The sequence below is a fragment of the Phodopus roborovskii genome, unplaced genomic scaffold (genome assembly GCF_943737965.1).
Source record: "Phodopus roborovskii unplaced genomic scaffold, PHOROB, whole genome shotgun sequence".
Lineage (NCBI taxonomy): Eukaryota > Metazoa > Chordata > Mammalia > Rodentia > Cricetidae > Phodopus > Phodopus roborovskii.
The window spans coordinates 7,806,759-7,826,178 of record NW_026126459.1 but is presented as its reverse complement, the minus strand read 5'-3'; the positions used below and the strand labels follow the sequence as shown (position 1 = coordinate 7,826,178).

The 19,420-nt window shown below is 50.2% G+C and overlaps 1 protein-coding gene across 1 annotated transcript in view; it reads left to right on the top strand.

The window, feature by feature from the left end:
• Scube1 (signal peptide, CUB domain and EGF like domain containing 1) overlaps window positions 1-19,420 on the top strand; it is a 120,254-nt gene that overhangs the window by 86,625 nt on the left and 14,209 nt on the right. Inside the window, exons 9-16 of the mRNA XM_051189516.1 lie at window positions 2,755-2,877; window positions 7,310-7,426; window positions 8,758-8,880; window positions 14,017-14,136; window positions 14,396-14,500; window positions 15,402-15,518; window positions 16,782-16,919; window positions 19,161-19,364. Coding sequence (XP_051045473.1) covers window positions 2,755-2,877; window positions 7,310-7,426; window positions 8,758-8,880; window positions 14,017-14,136; window positions 14,396-14,500; window positions 15,402-15,518; window positions 16,782-16,919; window positions 19,161-19,364 — 1,047 coding nt within the window. The remainder of the gene's footprint in view (window positions 1-2,754; window positions 2,878-7,309; window positions 7,427-8,757; window positions 8,881-14,016; window positions 14,137-14,395; window positions 14,501-15,401; window positions 15,519-16,781; window positions 16,920-19,160; window positions 19,365-19,420) is intronic.

Genomic DNA, 19,420 nt, shown 5'->3' with positions numbered 1-19,420 from the left:
CTCGTGTAACTGAGGTGCTCTGGCTTCTGCTGCGTTCAGGTGCTGGGAGGAAGGAGGGGTACAGAGGTCCAGAGATGGCTTCAGTCAGCTGTAGAGATACACTAGCCCATGCATGATGAAGTCCTTCTGAGGTGCAGGTGGAAGGTGGGGGGAGGGGCAGTGGCTTTCACCAGCATAAGGTGTGGGGGATGGTGTTGAGAGCATTACCAGGGACTGTTGGCCAGGCCCCAGTCAAAGTTAGGTAGGCACAGGCCCAGGTTGTCACTTTGAGATGGTCCCATAGCACTACCTGGTCTCTGGCCTCTGGGCAGAATCTAGAAGAGCATCAAGGTTTCTGGTGACATTGCTTGGGCCAGGTGACCACTGCAGGGGGAAAAGCAGAGTTGAGATTCTGCTATGGATGCTACTAGAACTGAAGGGGTGAGGGCTCATGTGTAAGTGCCTAACATGGCCATCATGGCATCTTCAAGTCTAAGAAGCCAGGTGGCACCACAGACCCTAGGGGTGGGGTTTTGTGAAGTTCTTGCCAGTGTGCTAGGGAGTTCCCAGCAGGGCTCAGGGACCTGGGCAGCACAAGCCAATGGGGGATTCCTAGTGAACCTGAGGGCCTGCCCTGGGGTTCTAGCTCACTAGTCAGGTGCACTCTGATCTTGGCAAGGGTCCAAGGGACAATATCAAAGGGATGGCTTCAAAGGTTTGATGTTTTCTGAAAGCCCACAAGTCATCATCAGGCAAGACAGGTGGCAGGGGGGAGGGGGTGTTGCAGTGACAGCTGGGAAACCCACAACAGAAAGCCCTGGGCCAGCTAGGCACAGCAGAGCAGGTGAAAGCAGGGTGGGAAGGTGGAACATTTGCCCAAGCATGGGGGCCATGGGCCTGGGGAGTTTACCCTAGGCTTAGCTCTGCTCTAGGCCGCCAGCCCTAGGTACCCTGTTTGGTACAGGGCCACTTGCTAGCAGATGGGCTTCATGGCTCCTGATACTGAAGCCCCTCCTCCCACCATCTCCCAGAACAGCCTGGGAGAGTCCCCACCCACTGCCTGTTCTTTCTCCTCTCCCATGCCCTGGGCCAAGCAGGCCACCTGCCAGGACTTTCATCAAAGTGGGAAGTGTCCTCACCCGACTTGCAGGCCAGGCCAGCCCAGCACATGGCCCTCCCTCTGTACCCACCTGAAAACCCTCACTCACTAGCCCCACAGGTGGCCAGGTTGTGCCCAATGGGATAGCAGGAGGGAAGAGGGGGTTGATGTGTACCGCATTCCTGTGGCTCACCCCAATAGGGCACCCCTATACAAATCAGCCTGGGCCCAGAGCCTCGGTACCCTCAGCTCCCCCTACTGTCTGGGATCCTTGCCTTGCTACTGATGATGTCATTCATCTCTTTGTGAACACTCTCAGGAAGTCCCTGGCCCTGCGGGCTTACCTCTGCTGTCCTTGGGCTCTCAAATGGTTGAGACAGCTTCTGAAGGAGTGTGGTGGGCGGAGCCTGCAGAAGCTCAGCAGGGAGAAGTGGACAGCTGAGGCCAAACCTCGCTGTAGAAGGAAGGGCTGTGAGAATCCAGGCCTTTTTCCTGGGAAGCCAGAGGCCTCAGCACTTGACAGATATGCAGCAGGAGGTGGGGCTGGTTGCCATGGCAGGGGAGGGGGCCACTGGGTGAAGGGGAGAGGTGAGAGAAAAAGAAGTTGCACTCTGGAGGTTGAGAGCCATGTGAGGCCAACAAGCCCCTACTAGATCCTGTGCTGGAGAGAGCGGCCTTCCCACTACCTCCACTTAGCTGGCTACACCAGCCTGAGCTCTTTCTCATTCTGACCCTGTGACAGCCCCTTCACTGACAGGCTCAGGTGGGGAAGGGTTAATAGAGAAGCCCCAAAGGGCTGAGAAACTCCTTGTGGGAGGGTCAGCAGTTCCACTATGGGCAATACCAGGGCTCAGGCAGGCAGGACATGAGAGGAGGGGCTCACAGAGGTAGATAAGCATCTTTGAAGTGTTCGCCAGAAGCCCACTCTCCAAAGGAGAAAGCTCCCTATCACTGGAAAAATGTGAGCTGGAGCCAACTGGCAAGCTTGCTCACAAGGGGTACCAAGTGAGAGGCATCAAGGTGGGTGGGGTCAGTGGTCTGTGGAGGATAGTCACTACTCACTAACTGCTACAGTGAGAACAGGTCAAGCCAACAGACGGGAAGTGGGGCGGGCCCAGACCTCACTCACCTAAGGAAGCCTCAGCACCTCCCAGGCGCTTCCTCCTCCATACAGACTCTCCTCAGCGGCAGTCAGCAGTGACACCTGCTCCTCACGTGTACCCACACCTACTAAGCCCCTGCACCTTGGAGATTTGATTTCCTGCCATCCTTGTGGAGTCTGTCCTGTGTTGTGGGGACCCTTTTTATCCTCATCCTGGGATGGGAGAGGGGACATAGCTTGCCCCATGTCACGAGGCAGCATTACTGTAGCCTCACTCCTTCCAGAATGCCTCCTCAGATGTCTGGGCAAAGGGACATCACTGTCCCCGTTTTTCCCTGAACCCTAAAACAATGTATCAGGATTACCAGACACAGGGGAAGTCAGGGAACTTGAGGAACCAGGGTTTAGCTTTTCACCCAGGTTCTTCACATCTGTACTCAACTGGGGACCTGAGGCCAACCCTAGGCATTGAGCAGCAGGTGGGTCAAGGCCAAGAAGGCAGGATGGCACTACCCCTTCCCCAGGCCATCCCCACCATGGCACCTGAGCCTCCTCCCCTCCCCAACCTCTTCAGACATCAACGAGTGCTTGATGAACAACGGAGGCTGTGACCACTTTTGCCGAAACACAGTGGGCAGCTTTGAATGCGGCTGCCAAAAGGGCCACAAACTACTGACGGATGAGCGGACATGCCAAGGTGAGTACCCACCAGGCCCCAGGTGCCACTCACAGTCAGCCCTCATGGTCGATGTCCCTGTCTTCCAGATTCTTGTAGACTCGCAGGAGAGGGAAGCATGCAAACTGGGTAGCTCAGTTACAGAATTCTCCAGAACTTGGTGCCTGTTCTTGCCTACCTGTACTTCGTGTCTTAGAGCCACACAATCCAACCCTGTCTCCTGTCTCCTTTATAGATGGGAAAAGTGCTGGGCATGGTGGTGCATGCCACAGTTCCAGCTGGGACATGGTTGTAAGATTGAGTCTAGACGGGGCTACACAGTGAGACATAATCTAAAATATATTTATGGGAAACTAAGGCCCAGAGAGGTACCCACCCACACTCTCCCCTCCCATCCATGCCTTCCTCCTGCAGGCAGCCCAGTTCTGAAGGCTCAATACTGCCTTCTGGTGGAAGGCATTGCACATTGCACACCCAGCAGAGGGGTGGCTTCTGCTAAGATAAGGATAATTGAGGTTCTGGTTGGACTAAGTAGACAAGAGTCACAGGACAAGCCCAGTAGCCCCTAAGATGCAGGCATCCCAGGAGGCAAGCAACCAGGGAGATTCCTAGAAAAGTTACTGGTGACACACTAGACAACTCATGTCCCAGGGCAAATGGGAAGTTGGCCCATTTGGAGAAAGAGTTTGGAGTACACGAGACATTAGCGGGCCTCAGCAGGGCCATTGAGAAGGAGGCAGGTGCCCTGGAGAACCAGCTTGGGGAGAAAACAAGAAAAGCATCAGAGCCTTAGTTCTAACAGTGACTATCCTATCAGGATCAGGCTCTTTTGTTCCTGTAAGTCCCCTGTAGCTGTAGAGCAGGCATCACTTTGGTTGTTAGGTGGTAGCCTCTGCCTGTGAGTACAGTTCAGTGTCTCAGAAGTGAGGCCCTGAGGTCCTAGGTCCTGGTAAGAAGAAGCTGCCAAGGGTACCCAACACCAACCTGGCCTACTTACCAGGTCAAGACCAGTGATACCCTCCCCCAGACCAGGCCTTGCTCCCCTGGATGAACATCCTGGCCCATCTTTTCTAGATGCAGGCTGGTCAGGATCCCAGCAGCTGGCCAGCCCCTGAGGGCTCCTCCACACTCCAGCTTTGTTTCAACATCACTTTACCAAGTTCCATGGTGGCCCAAGGGCAGTGGTTCTCAATGTTTGGGTCACAACCCCTTTGGGTTGCATATCAGATATCCTGCATATCAGATATTTTAGATAATAATTCATAGCAGTAGCAAAATTGCAGTTATGAAGTAACAATGAAAATAATTTCATGGTTGGGGGTCACCACAACATGAAGAACTGTATTAAAGGGTCACAACATTAAGAAGGTTGAAAACCACTGGCCAAGAGTCTTGAATCCTCAACCTGAGAGAAGAAGCCAGGTAGTAGGCACACTCAGGCTCTGCACCCAAGCCCTTGCTGGCATACACCCCACCCAGCCCCATTTGTATCTCCACCCTTTTGCAGCTCATCTATCTGAAGGCTCCCTGGGTCTATCAAAGAATTGAAGCTCCTTAGGGACCCTAGCACCTTCCCAGTGCCCTTTGACTCTCATACAGTTCCATAACCTCCTTGGACCTCCCCTGTCCTTTGCCTGGAGCATCCCTTCTCCTTTCCAAGCAGGGTCCATCCACAGCCCAGGAGATGCTCCCAGACTCCAAGGAAAGCTTGCAGTCTCATTTGAGCACCCACAGAACAGTGTTTCTCTTGCATTAGATCTTATAAACACATAATATTTCGATTAACTATGACACCACTACAGACAGAGCCAATGTATTCAAAGAACTAACTCTTAACCTCAAAGCTTTTAAAACTTCAAAGTCCACCCCCAGTGACACACTTCCTCCACCAGGGCCACACCTCCTATCTCTCATGATCCTTTCAGTTTCATTCACTGGTGATTTGAGCCTTTGAGGGCCATTCTTATTCAAACCACCACATTCCATTCCCTGGATCCCATAGGCTTGTAGCCATATCATAATGCAAAAATGTATTCCATTCATCTTCAAAAGTCCCCATAGTCTTTTACAGTCTCAAGATTGCTTAAAAATCTAAAGTCTCTTCTGAGACTCAAGGCAGTCTCTTAAGTGTAATCTGTAATATCAAAATGAAAAAGTAGATCTCACACACACACACACACACACACACACACACTTCCACATACCATAACACAGAACATACATTACCATTCCAAACGGGAGGAAAGGGAGCATAGTAAAGAAATAACTGGACCAAAGGCTGAAAACCAGCAGGATGAACTCCAAACTCTGCATCTCCATGTCTGATGTCAAAACTCTTCAGATCTCCAACTCCTTCTCTCTCTTGGGCTGGTTCCTCTTCCTGCTAGCAGCTGTCCTCAGCAGGTATTCCATGGCTCTGGGCATCTCCAACATCTTGAGGTCTCCAAGACCTTCTTAGTTTCTTCTTAGCTTCACATGATGGCCTTTGTGGGCCTCCATGCAGGGACACCCCTGTCACAGGCCTAGCTTTGGCAGCTTTCTTTAGACACCCCTCCAGATTCTGCTTGTTGGGGTTGGCCCTTGGCCCCTGTGTTATAACATTTGTGTCAGCTTTCATTTATTGATGGTTCCCTTCCCTGCTTATGCTTTCCTTTAATTCCTTTTAACAAGTTGGAAGCTTAGCTGGATGGGATCTTGCCCTGAGATCACCACTCCATTTATTCCATTTAAAATCAGGTTTTTCTTTAAACTTTTTATTCCCTTGAGTTCAGGACTTGGCTCCAACATCACTTTTCCTGGTCCCCTTCCCCCCTCATGCTGTATGTTTTATATTCCTCTTTGTTCGGCTTGTTCCTTTTCATTACAGAACTGCATTAGGGTGACTACTAATAACCACCTAACACAATCAATACTAGGCTGTCTTGAAACCCCCTCTGCCAATGCCATTAATCTAAAACTCTTCAATGGGGCCTCAGGCAGATTTCTAGGACAAGGACAAAAAGCAGCTGACTTCTTCGCCAAAATATCATAATTATGTTCTCTAAGCCATTTATTAATATCCCTTCCTTCTGAAACTTCTCAAGCTGCCCCCTTCAAATCACCTTCAGCAATGTCTTCCATGCTCCTACTAAGATGGCCTATTAAGACACACTTGAAACTTCTAGCTTTTCCAGTCCAAAGTTCCAAAGTCTTCCATAGTCCTCCAACAAACAATGGCCAGGTCTGTCACAGCAATACCCCAGTCTCTGGTGTCAACTTCTATGAGATGGCTGATAAGCAGGCAACTGAGACCCTCCTTTCTCTTTTCATTTTGGCTGTGAGAGGAAGTTGATAGTCAAATATCACATGCTATCGGAGCTACTTTTTTAAAGTCTGTGGGTAATGTATTCCCTGTCCCTTCTTCCACTCTCCTTAGCCACTCCAGAAACACCTTAGGGTGCTGAGAACACACGTTGGTCAACATTATGAGTTTATATTCCATTTCAGCCCTTGAGAACTCTTGGACAAGTCCCAGTCATTTTCCTTCCTGACATGTATATTAAGTTCCTTTCCTATCCAGGCCTGTGAGCCCAGTACCTGGGAGGCAGAGGCAGGAGAGTCAGGAATTCAAAGCCAGTTTGGGCTACATAATGAGATCACAAGCACACCCCAGTCTCAAAAGTAAAAGCAAAACAGGGTGGGGAGATGGCTCAGTGTGAAGTGTACACCTGGCAAGCTTGAGGGCTTCATATTCCCAGCAGCCACATGAACACCAAGCTTGGCAACATGTGCCCGAAAACCCAGCATGGGGAGCAGGGTGAGAGAAGAGAACTTTCAGGGCAGCCAGTTTAGCTGACAGTCAACTTCCCATTTAATGAGAGATCCCTCTCTGAAAAATAAATAAGGCTAAAGCAATGGCTCAGTGATTAAGAGCATGAACTCTGTTCCCAGACTGACATTAGGAGGCTTACAGTGGCCTGTAACCCCAGCTCTTAGGGCTCTGGAGCCCTCTTCTGTCCTTTGGACACTGTACTCACATAATTTAAAGCTTAAACATTTTTAAATAAGTAATTAAGATGGAGAGTAAATGAGGAAACTACCCAACATTGATCTCTGGCCTGAACACATATGTGCAGGTAAACACATGGGCACAGACACATGTACACACTAAAGCAAATGTAAATACCTTTCCAAACCAAAGGCTAATGAGAAATTAACATAACAGGGGTTCATAATTATCCTCTACTCATGATACTTTGCCCCACCCACTTCTAGAACAGATGTGAGGGGATTCTACCCCAGAAACAGGTAATGGAGGCAATATGGGGAAGTGAGCAACAAGAACCCTAATAGACTGTGGGAGGCTATGCTGAGCCTCAGGACCCAGGAACAATGGGGTGGGGGGTGTTCACTGGGTGGCAGACCTACCTAGTCACCTCAAACTGGCACCCACACTGTCTCCCTGTGCCCACAGACATCGATGAGTGTTCCTTTGAGAGGACCTGTGACCACATTTGCATCAATTCCCCTGGCAGCTTCCAGTGCATGTGTCACCGAGGCTATACTCTCTACGGGACAACCCACTGCGGAGGTCTGCAGCCCGCCCACCAGGGCCACCTGCCCCTCGAGGCACGCGCCTGGCCATATGGCCATCAACACTGTTCCCCATCCCCAACCCCACCTTAACCCTGATGGGCCTGGGAGGGACCTTACAAGGCTGGGAACTTTGGGGACAGAGGGATTCTGCCAAGCACAGGCACAGGGTAAAGGACAGAAGGATGGGGGTGGGGGCAGAGCATGGGAAGCACCGCAGAGTACCTTAGCCAACTTGGGAGCATTAGCCCAGAACCTCATTTCCTGGGACGCATCAATCTAGAAGGGAGTGACCAGTGCACAGAAAATTCCAGAAAACGCACTCTAGAGAAAGGAAGGGTGGTAAGACAATGAGAAACCTAAAAGAGGAATGTTTAGGTCAGAATGGGAAAATAATCCAGAGGGAATGGCATGTGCAAAGTCCCAGAGGTAGAGGATTACAGGAATGAGCCCACAAATGGTGGGAAACAAGGTAATATCCCCTAGAGAGATGCATGCCCAGGATATACAGGGCGACATGAACCTGGAGGAAGCTTAAAGGATTTTTAGTGTCACACACAAAAGCAGGAAGGCTTGAAGCCGTGTGCAGTATGGTCATAGTTGTGTGACAAAGGGCTCTGGCTGTGAAGGAAGGGAGTATGGGACCCAGGCAGCCCAAGAGGAAGATGACCCATGGCCTGAGACCGTAAGCCCCTATGGTGAGGGTGGGGGCAGGGGCAGAGGCCAGGGATGGAGAGAAGATTCAGGAGCCATTAAGCCTGGGGAGAGTTCTTGCCTAGGGCCCTGGATTCTATGCCCAGCACCAAAAGAAACCTGAGCATAAACTGAGCCAAAGAGCCTCAGGCCAGATGTGGCTGCTGTAAATAGGAGTGGGGGAAAGGAGTCACAATCTCTCTTCTTTCTCTGTGACCTGAGGATATCATGAAGCTTGAGAGAACCAGGTAACCCTGCAACAGGGGCAGAGTAGCCGTTAGATACTGATGCTGTGCCTCCTCCCTGACTGGCAGGACACTTGTAAGCTGGCAGCTGGGTGGCCTGGAGCTGGAAGAGCTAGCCCTTGCCTAAAGGAGGCTTTTGGTCAGAGGAGAGGTCTCAGGTGGCTCCTTTCACCCTGGTGCAGAGGGGGAAACTAAGGCAGGAAAGGGGCTGATACTTTCCCTGGAGAGATAAGACATTCGTGATTCCGAGGACTTCTCACAGGCTGTGCTGGGGTCAGGAGCTTTCTGGTCTCTGGTCCTGGGTGCCCCCTGCCCTTCCAGCACTATGAGTGTGGCCTGGGCTGGTGGTTCCCACCCCCTCCTGCCCTCACTCTTGTGCCTGTGTTTCCAGACATGGACGAGTGCAGTGTGAACAACGGCAGCTGTGAACAGGGCTGTGTCAACACTGAGGGCAGCTATGAGTGTGTCTGCCCACCAGGGAGGAGGCTGCATTGGAATCGGAAGGACTGTGTAGGTGAGTGGAGAGGGACCCTCTGTATGAGGGGAGGGGGATGCAGGAGACCGTGACCGTGGTAGTGGGGGGGGGTCTCTTGGGTCCTGGGTTAGAAGGCAGGAGTCTCTTGTCACTGGGGTTGGCTACTAATGGGAAACAGCTTGATATTGGAGGCCAGGCAAGCCTAGTGTCAGCCAGGGACACAGGAATGGAGCCCTGAGGTGAGGAGATGAACCACAGAGCAGTGAACTAGTACTTTGGGCCTGGAACCCTACTGGAAGCTGAAAGAGGTAGATTGATGACCCCTACCTCTATCCGGTCCTCTTCCTTCTGAGGAAGTTCCAGGACGACTAGACCTCTTCGATTACAATGGCAGCACCAGGCCTGCAAATCCCACCCCTATCCCCACCCAGCTGCCAGCCCCTCACAGAGCCAGTACTGCCTCCAAGACAGCCCTGGTTTCCCATGACCTCTCTGTAAGGGCCCTGTCTCCCCTAGCTGAGTCCTGATGACTGATGTTCATTGGTCTAACAAATAAACAATTAGCTGTGCCTCCACAGGACCAGGGAGCAGTTCTGGGGATGCCGCAGGCCTGTCCTCACTCTCTAGCTTGCTGCCCTGCCATGCTCTGATGTCCTAGGCAACCAAAGCAAGCCTTATAAAGGCAAATATTAGGCATGATGGTGTAGGCCTGTGAAATCCCAGATACTCTGGAGGATCAAAAAGTCAATACCTGCCTAACTACAGAGTGAGTTCAATGTCAGCTGAGTGAATTTCATGATTTTAGGCAATTCAGTGAGATCCCATCTCAAAACTGAAGTAGAAAGAGGGCTAGAGGTATATTTGGTGGTAGAGCACCTGCCTAGCATGCATGAGGCCCTGGGTTTAGCCCCCATTGATGAAAAAACTAAAAGCTCAGACATTCTTCTGAGAGCCCTCCAGCAAGGCTTCATTCCCTTGAAATCAAAGCCCAGGCCCCCTTCACCTTTTTCTATTCTGTTGTTGTTTTAACAGAGTCTCATTATGTATCCCTGGCTGGCCTGGAACTCACTATATAGACCAGGCTGGCTTCAAACTCATAGAATCCTCCTGCCTCTGCCTCCTGAGTGCTGGGGTTATAGGCATGCTCCAGCATGTCCAGCCAGGGTCCAGTTATTAGAATGACCATCAGACCCTCTCTGCATTTGCTCCATGCCAACCCACCCTGTGCCCACTCTGCCAGAGCCAAGGATACCTGAAGCATCAGGGCTTATCCAGTTTCCACTGTAAATGCTATGCCATGGGTAGAGGGCTGTCTTAGTCACTGTTCAATTGCTCTGAAAAGGCAGCATTTAGCTGGGGGCTTGCTTGCAGCTTCAGGGGTTTAGTCCATCATCACCATGTTGGAGAGCATGGCAGCGTGCAGGCAAGAGCTGGAGCAGGAGCTGAGAGCTGCATCCTGATGCACAGGCAGAGCTTAGGCCTGGCATGGGTCTCTGAAACCTCAAAACCCACCCTCAGTGACACACTTCTTCCAAAAAGGCCACACCTTCTAATCCTTAGAATCTTTTAAAATAGTTCTACTCCCTGGTGACTAAGCATTCAAATAATATGAGCCTATGGGGGTCATATTCATATTCATATTCAAACCACCAAACGGTCTGACTACCATTGGTGGCCTGGTTGTCACTGCTGGAGAGCTAACTGCCATTGGTCAGACTACTGTTAAGCTGTGTTGGTGAATGACATATTATACTACTTTCTCCTTTAAGTCACCTGAGATGCTCAATGTTCTGGACTCTGGGCATTGACTAACTGAGGCAGACAAGTATAACTGAAGACATTAGTAGAGGGTACTGGAAGCCTTTCTGTGTCCATGAGCTAACAGATGCAAATGGTAGACCCACAGATGGTCGAGGATTGTGATGGCAGCAAGGTAGCCTGCTAAGCTCCTCCCTGTTGCACCACTCCATGTTTACACAGGCTGCAGTTTTCACTGTCGTCCAGAAAGAGGGACTCTTCCTGTCCATTTGTTTTGCAGGGCTGAGAATGGAACCCAGGGTCTTGTGCATGCTAGTACTACCACTGAGCCATACCCCAGTAGCTAAGGCTGGCCTTGAACTCCTGATCCCCCTGTTTCCACTTCCCAAATGCTAGGATTACACACCCCACCCCAGGGCAAACTTTTGGTGAGTACTCTGGGTTGCCTGACCCCCATGAATGACCCATCTAATCCTATGATCTGTTTCACCCATTATTATTACATCCCTCAAAAGGACACTGTCCCTCCAGTTCCTAGAAGGAGAGCACCGGCCACTGAGAGTGTTGGAGTGCAATGTCCTAAAGTTGGAAAGATCTCACAGCCCCCACAAGCAGTCAGCCTGGACCTAGTGTTATCATCTAGCTAGATTTTTCTGAGAGATGTGACCTTTCTCTGTGATGCCAGGCTGGAGAAGAGGGAATGATAACCACAGGTAGCCAGCAGGGATTCCCAAGGCTGCCTTTCCCAGTACTATGGTGTTTTTCTCTCTCTTTGATCACAAAGAGCATGACTTGTGGTTTTCAGACAGCAGCTATCCTGGAAAAGGTGAAGTACATGTTGGTTGTCATGCATGATAGGTTAAGTCAGAAGGGTAGAACTTTAAATCCAAATAGTGGGAATCATCATGGGAAGACAGAAGGACAGTTGTGTAGGGTGATGCACACTTATCACAGAGTTTGGGAGGTAGAGGCAAGAGGACTGGGAGTTCAAGATTCTCGTTACATGGCAAGTTTGAGGCCAGCCTGAGCAATATGAGCCCCTGTCATTTAAAAAGGACTCAAGTGGGGCTGGAGAGATGGCTTGGAGGTTAAGAGCATTGACAGTTCTTCCAGAGTCCTAAGGTCAATTTCCAGTAACTACATGGTGGCTCACAACCATCTGTAATGACATCTGATACCCTCTTCTGGTGTGAGTGCAAACATGTACACAGAACATTGTATACATAATAAAATAAATCTTAAAAAAATAAAATAAAAAAGACTGAAGTGTAACACACTCCAAGGAGCTTATTTCGGAACTAGGCCATAGCTGACATCTAAGTGGGTTTCTTCGCTAAGCTGTGTGATGTCGTCCTTTACTGTGAACCCTAGGTAGTCAGTTTCTGTGCACTGAAACAGTCTCTGCAGAGCCCCGGCTAAGCTCTGGGGTGACCTTACATCCTGAAAAATTCATTTCTAGTATTCCAGGGAAGCAAGGAAAATGAAGACAGTGGCATTTCTAAGCGCTTGATTACAAATTTCTTCCAATAGAATGAGTCTACTCCTTGTTGAGTGCTCCGAAGCGCCACAAATGTGAAGCAGAAAGGCCTATTCCAGCTCCTGTGAGCACAAAGGTCCTTTTCAGCAGGTCTGCTTCAGCTCATCTAGAAAACAACTCTTCCTGTACACATTTCTACCCACCAAGAGCCCCAGGGGTAGCCAAAAGCAGAGTTCCAACCCAGCTGTATATCTGCTTGGGGCTCTTGGTTTCAGCACCTTGATGATTGCTGGAACACGGGAAAACCTTCCTGGCTGTGAGATGGTCCCATAGGGTGGGATCTCCAGAAGATGTTAGCAGACATCTATGGGGGGGGCATGCCTGGGGAACAGCACCAGACAGCATCCTCCTGGCTCTCAGGGTCAGTATGCTACCAGGCACCATATCTGGTGGTGTATGGGATTTGGCTGTCTGTCCTAGGGGAGGCCCTGACCTTAGTACTCAGTTCAGAGCAGCTGGCTGAGAGTGGGGAACTGAGAAGCCACTTCCTGTGACTTCTAGCTCCTACATCAAGGTCCTCAGAGTTCAGCTGTGACCATAAAGTGCTCCAGAGTTGCTCATGACTCTGAAAGCTCTGCCATGCCTCTCTGTAAACATTTACCCTGTTATCTGTAGCAACAGTACAGGTCTGAGACAGGTTCGACCCAACTGGGTAATTACTGTGTGTTCAGGCTAATGGCATCTCTCTTGGGTTTGTTTTTTGTTGTTGTTTCTTTTCTGTCAACAGCTGTATTGAGATGTAGCTCACGTGCCATGTATAGAATTCACCCATGCAATTCAGTATATAGTTGGGGGGGGGCAGTTAGTACTTTTGACCAAGTTACATGGCTATGTAGACCCAAGCAGGGCATCAGAGGTCTTCCTTTGTCACTCACCAAGTAAGCTTGCCAATTAGCCTGCCTCTGCCTCCCCAGCACCAGAATTACAAGCCTGTAACATCACACCCAGCTTCTTTTATGTGCTTTCTAGTATTCAAACTTGGACCCTCATGCTTGTGAGGCAAGGATTTAATCTGCTGAGTTATCCCCCAGCCCTAGACAAATGATTTTTTTATAATGTATTTCTCATATGTGCATTAAAGTGATGCCTGCATGTATGTCTTTGTGAGAGTGTTGGGTCCCCTGGAACTGGAGTTACAGACAGTTGTGAGCTGCCATGTGGGTGCTGGGATTTGAACCCAGGTCCTCAGCAAGAGCTAAGCAATCTCCCTAGCACCATGAACAAATGATTTTAATGGAATTTTGTATAATGAAGTACAGAGTTCAGCACCAAGGAAACAATGGATTATTTAAAAAAGAAGTCAGAATGGACTAGAGACCTAGCCCGGAAGAGCATTGGCTGCTCCCAGCACCTACATGGTAGCTCACAATCATCTGGAACTCCAGTTCAAGGGCATCCAACACCCTCTTTTTGCCGTTATGCACACCAGGCACACACTTGGGCACACAAGCATGCTTATAGCTAAAAACATCCATATACATACAATGTTTTCAATCTTCTAACAATAACCATGGAAGATGTTCTAAAGAGCTGCTTTGGACATCTTCAAGGGCCTCCTGGATGGGGGTGCTACCCCTCCCTATACCCTGAAATTTGTTTCTGCCCAGATGCCCATGTCCTTATGCAGCTACCTCTGACCCCAGACAGGTCCCAGTGCCTAAGGACACACCTGCCTTCAAGAGCTCTTATCTGAGGATGTGAAGGACCTTTCCTCAAATAGTCAAGACCAGCATTGTAGGGGGCAGAATAATCTGTCTGTCCGTGGCCAGCTAGCCCACTGCCAAATAGACTTGCATCTTCCTGCTACAGTCTGGCTCTGTGATCCATATCCAAGGCCCTTGCTAACACTCAAGGTCTCTCTGTCTCTCTCTTCTCCTCAGAGATGAACGGGTGCCTGTCTCGGTCCAAGGCCTCAGCCCAGGCCCAGCTGTCCTGCGGCAAGGTGGGTGGAGTGGAGAACTGCTTCCTGTCCTGCCTGGGCCACAGTCTCTTCATGCCAGGTAACCCCTGGCCCTCTGGGATGGGATGGGTCAGTGTGTTGCTTTCTGGAGAACACACCTGCTTCCTACTGCTCAGCACAACAGAACCCAATGCAGGGCTCCCAGTCACAGAGTACTCCCAGACAGCTAGCTGTCAGGCTCTCTGTGGATCTGGAGTCGTGATCTTAATCCATTCAGCAAACCCTTGGAGACCTCAGGAATCTGGGGCCCTAGGAGGGAGATACACCCTAGCCAATCTTACCCACTGGCCTTTCCACAGACTCAGAAAACAGCTACATCCTGAGCTGCGGTGTTCCAGGTCTCCAGGGCAAGACACTACCGAAGCGCAATGGCACCAGCTCTGGTGCAGGGCCCAGCTGCTCAGGTAACCTTGGGCCTTTTATTTTTCATCCAGTACATGATTTAGAAAGGGGAGGGGAATCACCCAGGGAAGCACTTTCCATTTTGGGCCCTGCCCATCATGGCTTGGGATTCTGGAGACATGACAGGGACAGGTCTTAAAAGCTGGAGGCTGGAAGCTAAGGCCCAGCCCACAGAGAGCTACAAGAGGCCTTTCTGACTGAGGTCACAATAGTAGAGTGATTCAGTAACTACAAAATGTTGTGGTCTCACAGACCTCTTGTTACTGCCATTGTTTGACACAAAGTCTCATATAGAGCCCAGGCTGGCCCTGAACAAGCTATGTAGCAAAAAATAGCCTTGAATTTAACCCACAGAGCAGCCCTTGAGCACTGTGCTCAAGAGATGCTCAGAGTGAGTCCCTGCCTCTCAAAACCAAGCCTGCTGCCAGTACAGCACAGAATGAATGCTGGGATGTTGTGCCTAACACATCCAGGATGGGCTCATAAGCATTCCGGGTCATAGGACTCTAGTCCAGGTTGTTGGGATCTGCTTTGGAGATGTCTATGGTTCTAGCTGTCCTAGGGTTTGAAGCCCTTCCCCTTCCTTGCCCTTCTGTGTCCTCTTTCCTAAAAGCACAGCCATGTGTGCGAACACTGTTCTTCCCTGCCAATAGAAGACTCTACCTGGCTCCTGGCCTTGAGTTTGACCCCACCAGCCATGGCTACAAATGTTTCAGTCCTTACAGGGGGGAAAATAAGTACGGCAGGGAAAGTTCCTCCACCCAGGAGGGCTGCTGGGGCAGAATGGCCCACACCAAACCCCACCCAGCTCCAGAAGGACCTGTCCTCTGGCAGCCCCCGTCCCCCACTACCTCCTTGCCCACAGGAGAGGCCGCCACCTGGGGGAATTTTGGCTTTCCCCAGATGCCCCCACCACCTCCATCAGGCAGAAGGCCCGCTTCAAGATCAGAGATGCCAAGTGCCATCTCCGGCCCCGCAGCCAGGAGCGAGCAAAGGACACCTTGAGGCACCCCCTTCTGGGTAAGTGACCCTCCCGCCCTGCTTACCCAGGGAGCAGAGGCAAAGTCCTCAGCCCTGCTGTGTTGGGTTACCACACATAGGCTCCTGTCTGTCCTCCACCAGGGCCCCTAAGCCCTCTGAGCCATGTCTGGCCAGCACTTCAAGCAATGGTCATGAATGGGAAACATGGCTACTGCAGCATCTAGAAGGCCACTGTCACAGCCTCACAGAGGATTAAATCACACACACACACACACACACACACACACACACACACACACACACAAGCTTCTCTGTGGCGTGGTGGAGCTCTGAGGGAAAAGATTTCAGGTCTTGGGTGGGAGAAAAGCAGGTAACAGCATGGTAAGAGGCTGAGGAAGGAAACTTCCATCTCTGCTCCCTTGAGATCCTCCCATTGATCTGCAAAATTCAGTTCTCAACAGGCTTTACCTGTCGTGTAAGGTGCTAAGTGAACACATGGCCTCCTCAGAAAGTATTATGAGGTACCTCCATATGTGGTGGTATGTCACTCAAGGCTGGGCCTGAGACTCACTTCAGCCCCCAGTCCCTGTGGGATCCTGAGTAGCTCTGTGATCTTCTGCAGCCTCAGCATGTCCCCATCTGTTCCATGGCCCCCTGGGCATAGAGGGACCTTGCCCATGGAAGTTTGCATGTGGGGCTAGGAAGGACAGTCAGTCCTTCTGATTCAGATTACTTTCGCCACAGTGTGCCGGCTTTTCTTTTGGGCCACCAACCAGATCCCAAATCATGACATGGGGACTTCTTATTAGTTATGAATGCTCAGCCTACAAGCATAGGCATTTTTTTTTCTTTCCTTTAACTTAAATTATCCTATCTCTCTTCATCTACATTTGCTTTTTACCTTTTCTTTCTGTAACTCCTACTTTTTCTGTTTCTTCCATGGCTGGCTGGTTGGGCAGCCGACCTGCCCCAGGCATGTCCCTCTCTTTCTCTTTCCTCTTCTCTCATTCTTCCTGAGCCTAGATTTCTCCTCCTATCTCTTTTCTCTGCCCACCAGCCCTGCCTATCCCTCTCCTGCCTAGATATTGGCTGTTCAGTTTTTTATTAGATCAATCAGGTGCCTTAGGCAGGCAAGGTGAAATAAACTCAATACATCTTTACATAACTAAACAAATGCAGCAGAAACAAATGTAACACACCTTTACACAGTTAAAGTAATATTCTACAGTATAAACAAATGTAACACATCTTTGCCTAGTTAAAATCCTCTTCCACAACACCAGTGTACTCTTCTCTGTTCAGATAACTGCCATGTGACTTTAGTGACCCTCAAGTGTGACTCCTCCAAGAAGAGGCGCCGAGGCCGCAAGTCCCCATCCAAGGAGGTGTCCCATATCACGGCAGAGTTTGAAGTGGAGATGAAGATGGATGAGGCCTCAGGTAGGTGAAGTGTTCTTGGGGACTGGGAGTCTAGTAGACATGAGGCTGAATGAGCCATAGGGAAGTAGAGGCTTGTGGGGAATGCTACACACTGCAGGCCAAGCCCTGTTGCCCCGAGTGCAGGAGGCAACAGAGGGTAACACTTGGAGAACAGCTAAGGGGCAGAGACAGCATGAGAACCCCAACTCTATGTCCCCACTGGGGCAGGAAGGACTATGGCAGAGCATCCCCATAGTGGTTGAGTCAGACCCTCTTCCCAGCCAGCAGGGGGAGTGTGTAATACAGGAGTATGCTCCATACAAGCAATTCTTCTTTGCTATAAGTGAGTGACGGGAGACAGGTAGGTTGTTTTGCCTTATTATTATTATTATTATTATTATTATTATTATATATTTTTTCCTTTTAAGGCAGTTCCTCTGTATTATACAGCCTTGGCTATCTTGGAACTCTCCATGTAGACCAGGCTAATAAACTCACTGAGATCCTCCTGTCTCAGCCTCCCAAGCAATGGAATTAAAGGTATGTGCCACCACACTTGGCTTGGGTTGTTTGATCTTAAGACAGGGTCTTTTGTAACTCAGACTTCCCTCAAACCTGATATGCAGCTGAAAATAATCTTCAACTTTTGATCCTCGTGCCTCCACATCTTGAATGCTGGGATTACAGGCATGGACCCACCCTACCTGGCTCCAGTGGTAGATAGTGACAGAGCTGATTGTTGTTGGCAGTTGTGTTTAGTGGTACATGCCTGGTCTGGGCCATAGGCCTTGTGGCCATAGCCCTTGCCCTAGAATCAGTCTTGGCTTTGGGGAGGCAGATGTGGTGTGAAATAGATGGAAGAGCTATGTGAGTATGAAGGGCAGAGCCATGGTCTGACAAGGCAGGAATGGAAGCCTTCTTTTCTGGGGGAGGTTGGGGGTTCAAGACAGGGGGTTTTTTTTTGTATAGCCCTGGCTGTCCTGGAACTCACTCTGTAGTGAAATCTGGCCTCAAACTCAGAAATCTGCCTGCCTCGGACTCCTGAGTGCCAGCTCTGAACCCTTCTAAATGAGACTGAAATCAAAGTTAATGTGGTAGACGTGTCGGGAATGGGGTTCAGAGAGAGGAATGGAAAGGACACCCAGGTCAGAGAAGAGCATGCGCCCAGAGAGTGGTGAGAACAAGGAGCAGAGGCAAACAGAGAGCAGAGAGGGACCCAAGTCCCCTCAAGGGTCAGCCTCCATGACCTACTTCCTCTAGCTGAGCCGTACACCTACGGTTTCCAGAATCTCCCAAGATAGCCCTGACAAGGAGGGGCACGCCTCCAGTACAGGAACCTTTGTGGAGAAGACACAGAGTGCTAGTGCACATCAAGGGGAACAAGCATGTGGAGGCCAAAGGTCAATACACCACTTTTTTTTTTTTCTTTTTTGAGACCAGGTCTAAATATTTAGCCCTGGCTGGCCTAGAACTTTCTAGGTAGACAAAATTCAACAAACATCCTCTGTTTCCTGAGTTCTAGGATTAAAGAGGAATAGCCACACCTGACAGGGTCTCTCACTGTACATTGAGTTCCTCGCCTCAATATGTTGGCTGGCCAAAGAGCTCTGGGCAGTCACTTGTCTACCTACCCCAGTGCTGGGGTTACACATCACCTAGTTTGGGTGCTTTGTTGTTGTTTTGGTTTTGCTTTTTGAGACAGGGTTTCATTGTGTAGCCATGGCTGTCCTGGAACTCACTCTGTAGACTAGGGTGGCCTTAAACTTACAGACATCTACCTGCCTCTGCCTCCCGAGTGCTGGGATTAAAGGCATGAGCCACCACCAACCAGCATATCACCTGGTTATTATGTGGGTACTAGGGATGTGGGGTGTCAGAACTCAGGTCCTCATAATTGCATGTCAGCAAGCACTTTACCAACTGAGCCATCTCCCGAGTCCTGGAGGACACTTTATATCTAGCCATATCAGAGCTGTACACTACCTTGGGGACAGTGGCAGTCCTTAAGAATGGGCAAAGGCCTTTCTCAGACTCAAGTCTTCTTTGTAGCCTTGGATAGGCTGTGCCTCTTAGTTTTGTTTCTGTGAGATACCTCTAAAGCTGCTTTAGAGCTAACCCCATACCAAACCAGGTCAATGTGAGAATGTACTGAGCTGATTTAAACAGAAGCCCAGCACAGGACCTGGCTCTGGGGAGCCCTCAGCAAACAAGGCATCCATTAGCATGTTAGTTATTCTCGATGGGTCCCTTTCACCCCTGCAGACACCTGCGAAGCAGACTGCATGCGGAAGCGTGCCGAGCAAAGCCTGCAGGCAGTCATCAAGACTCTGCGGAAGGCCATTAGCCGCCACCAGTTCTACATCCAGGTCTCAGACACTGAGTATGAAGTGGCCCAGCGGCCAGCCAAGACACTGGAGGGGACAGGGAAATGTGACATAGGCCAAATACTACAGGATGGCAAGTGTGGTGAGTCTCCCTGCTCCTGGCCCCACACACTGACTCTATCCCTCCTAACACTGGTA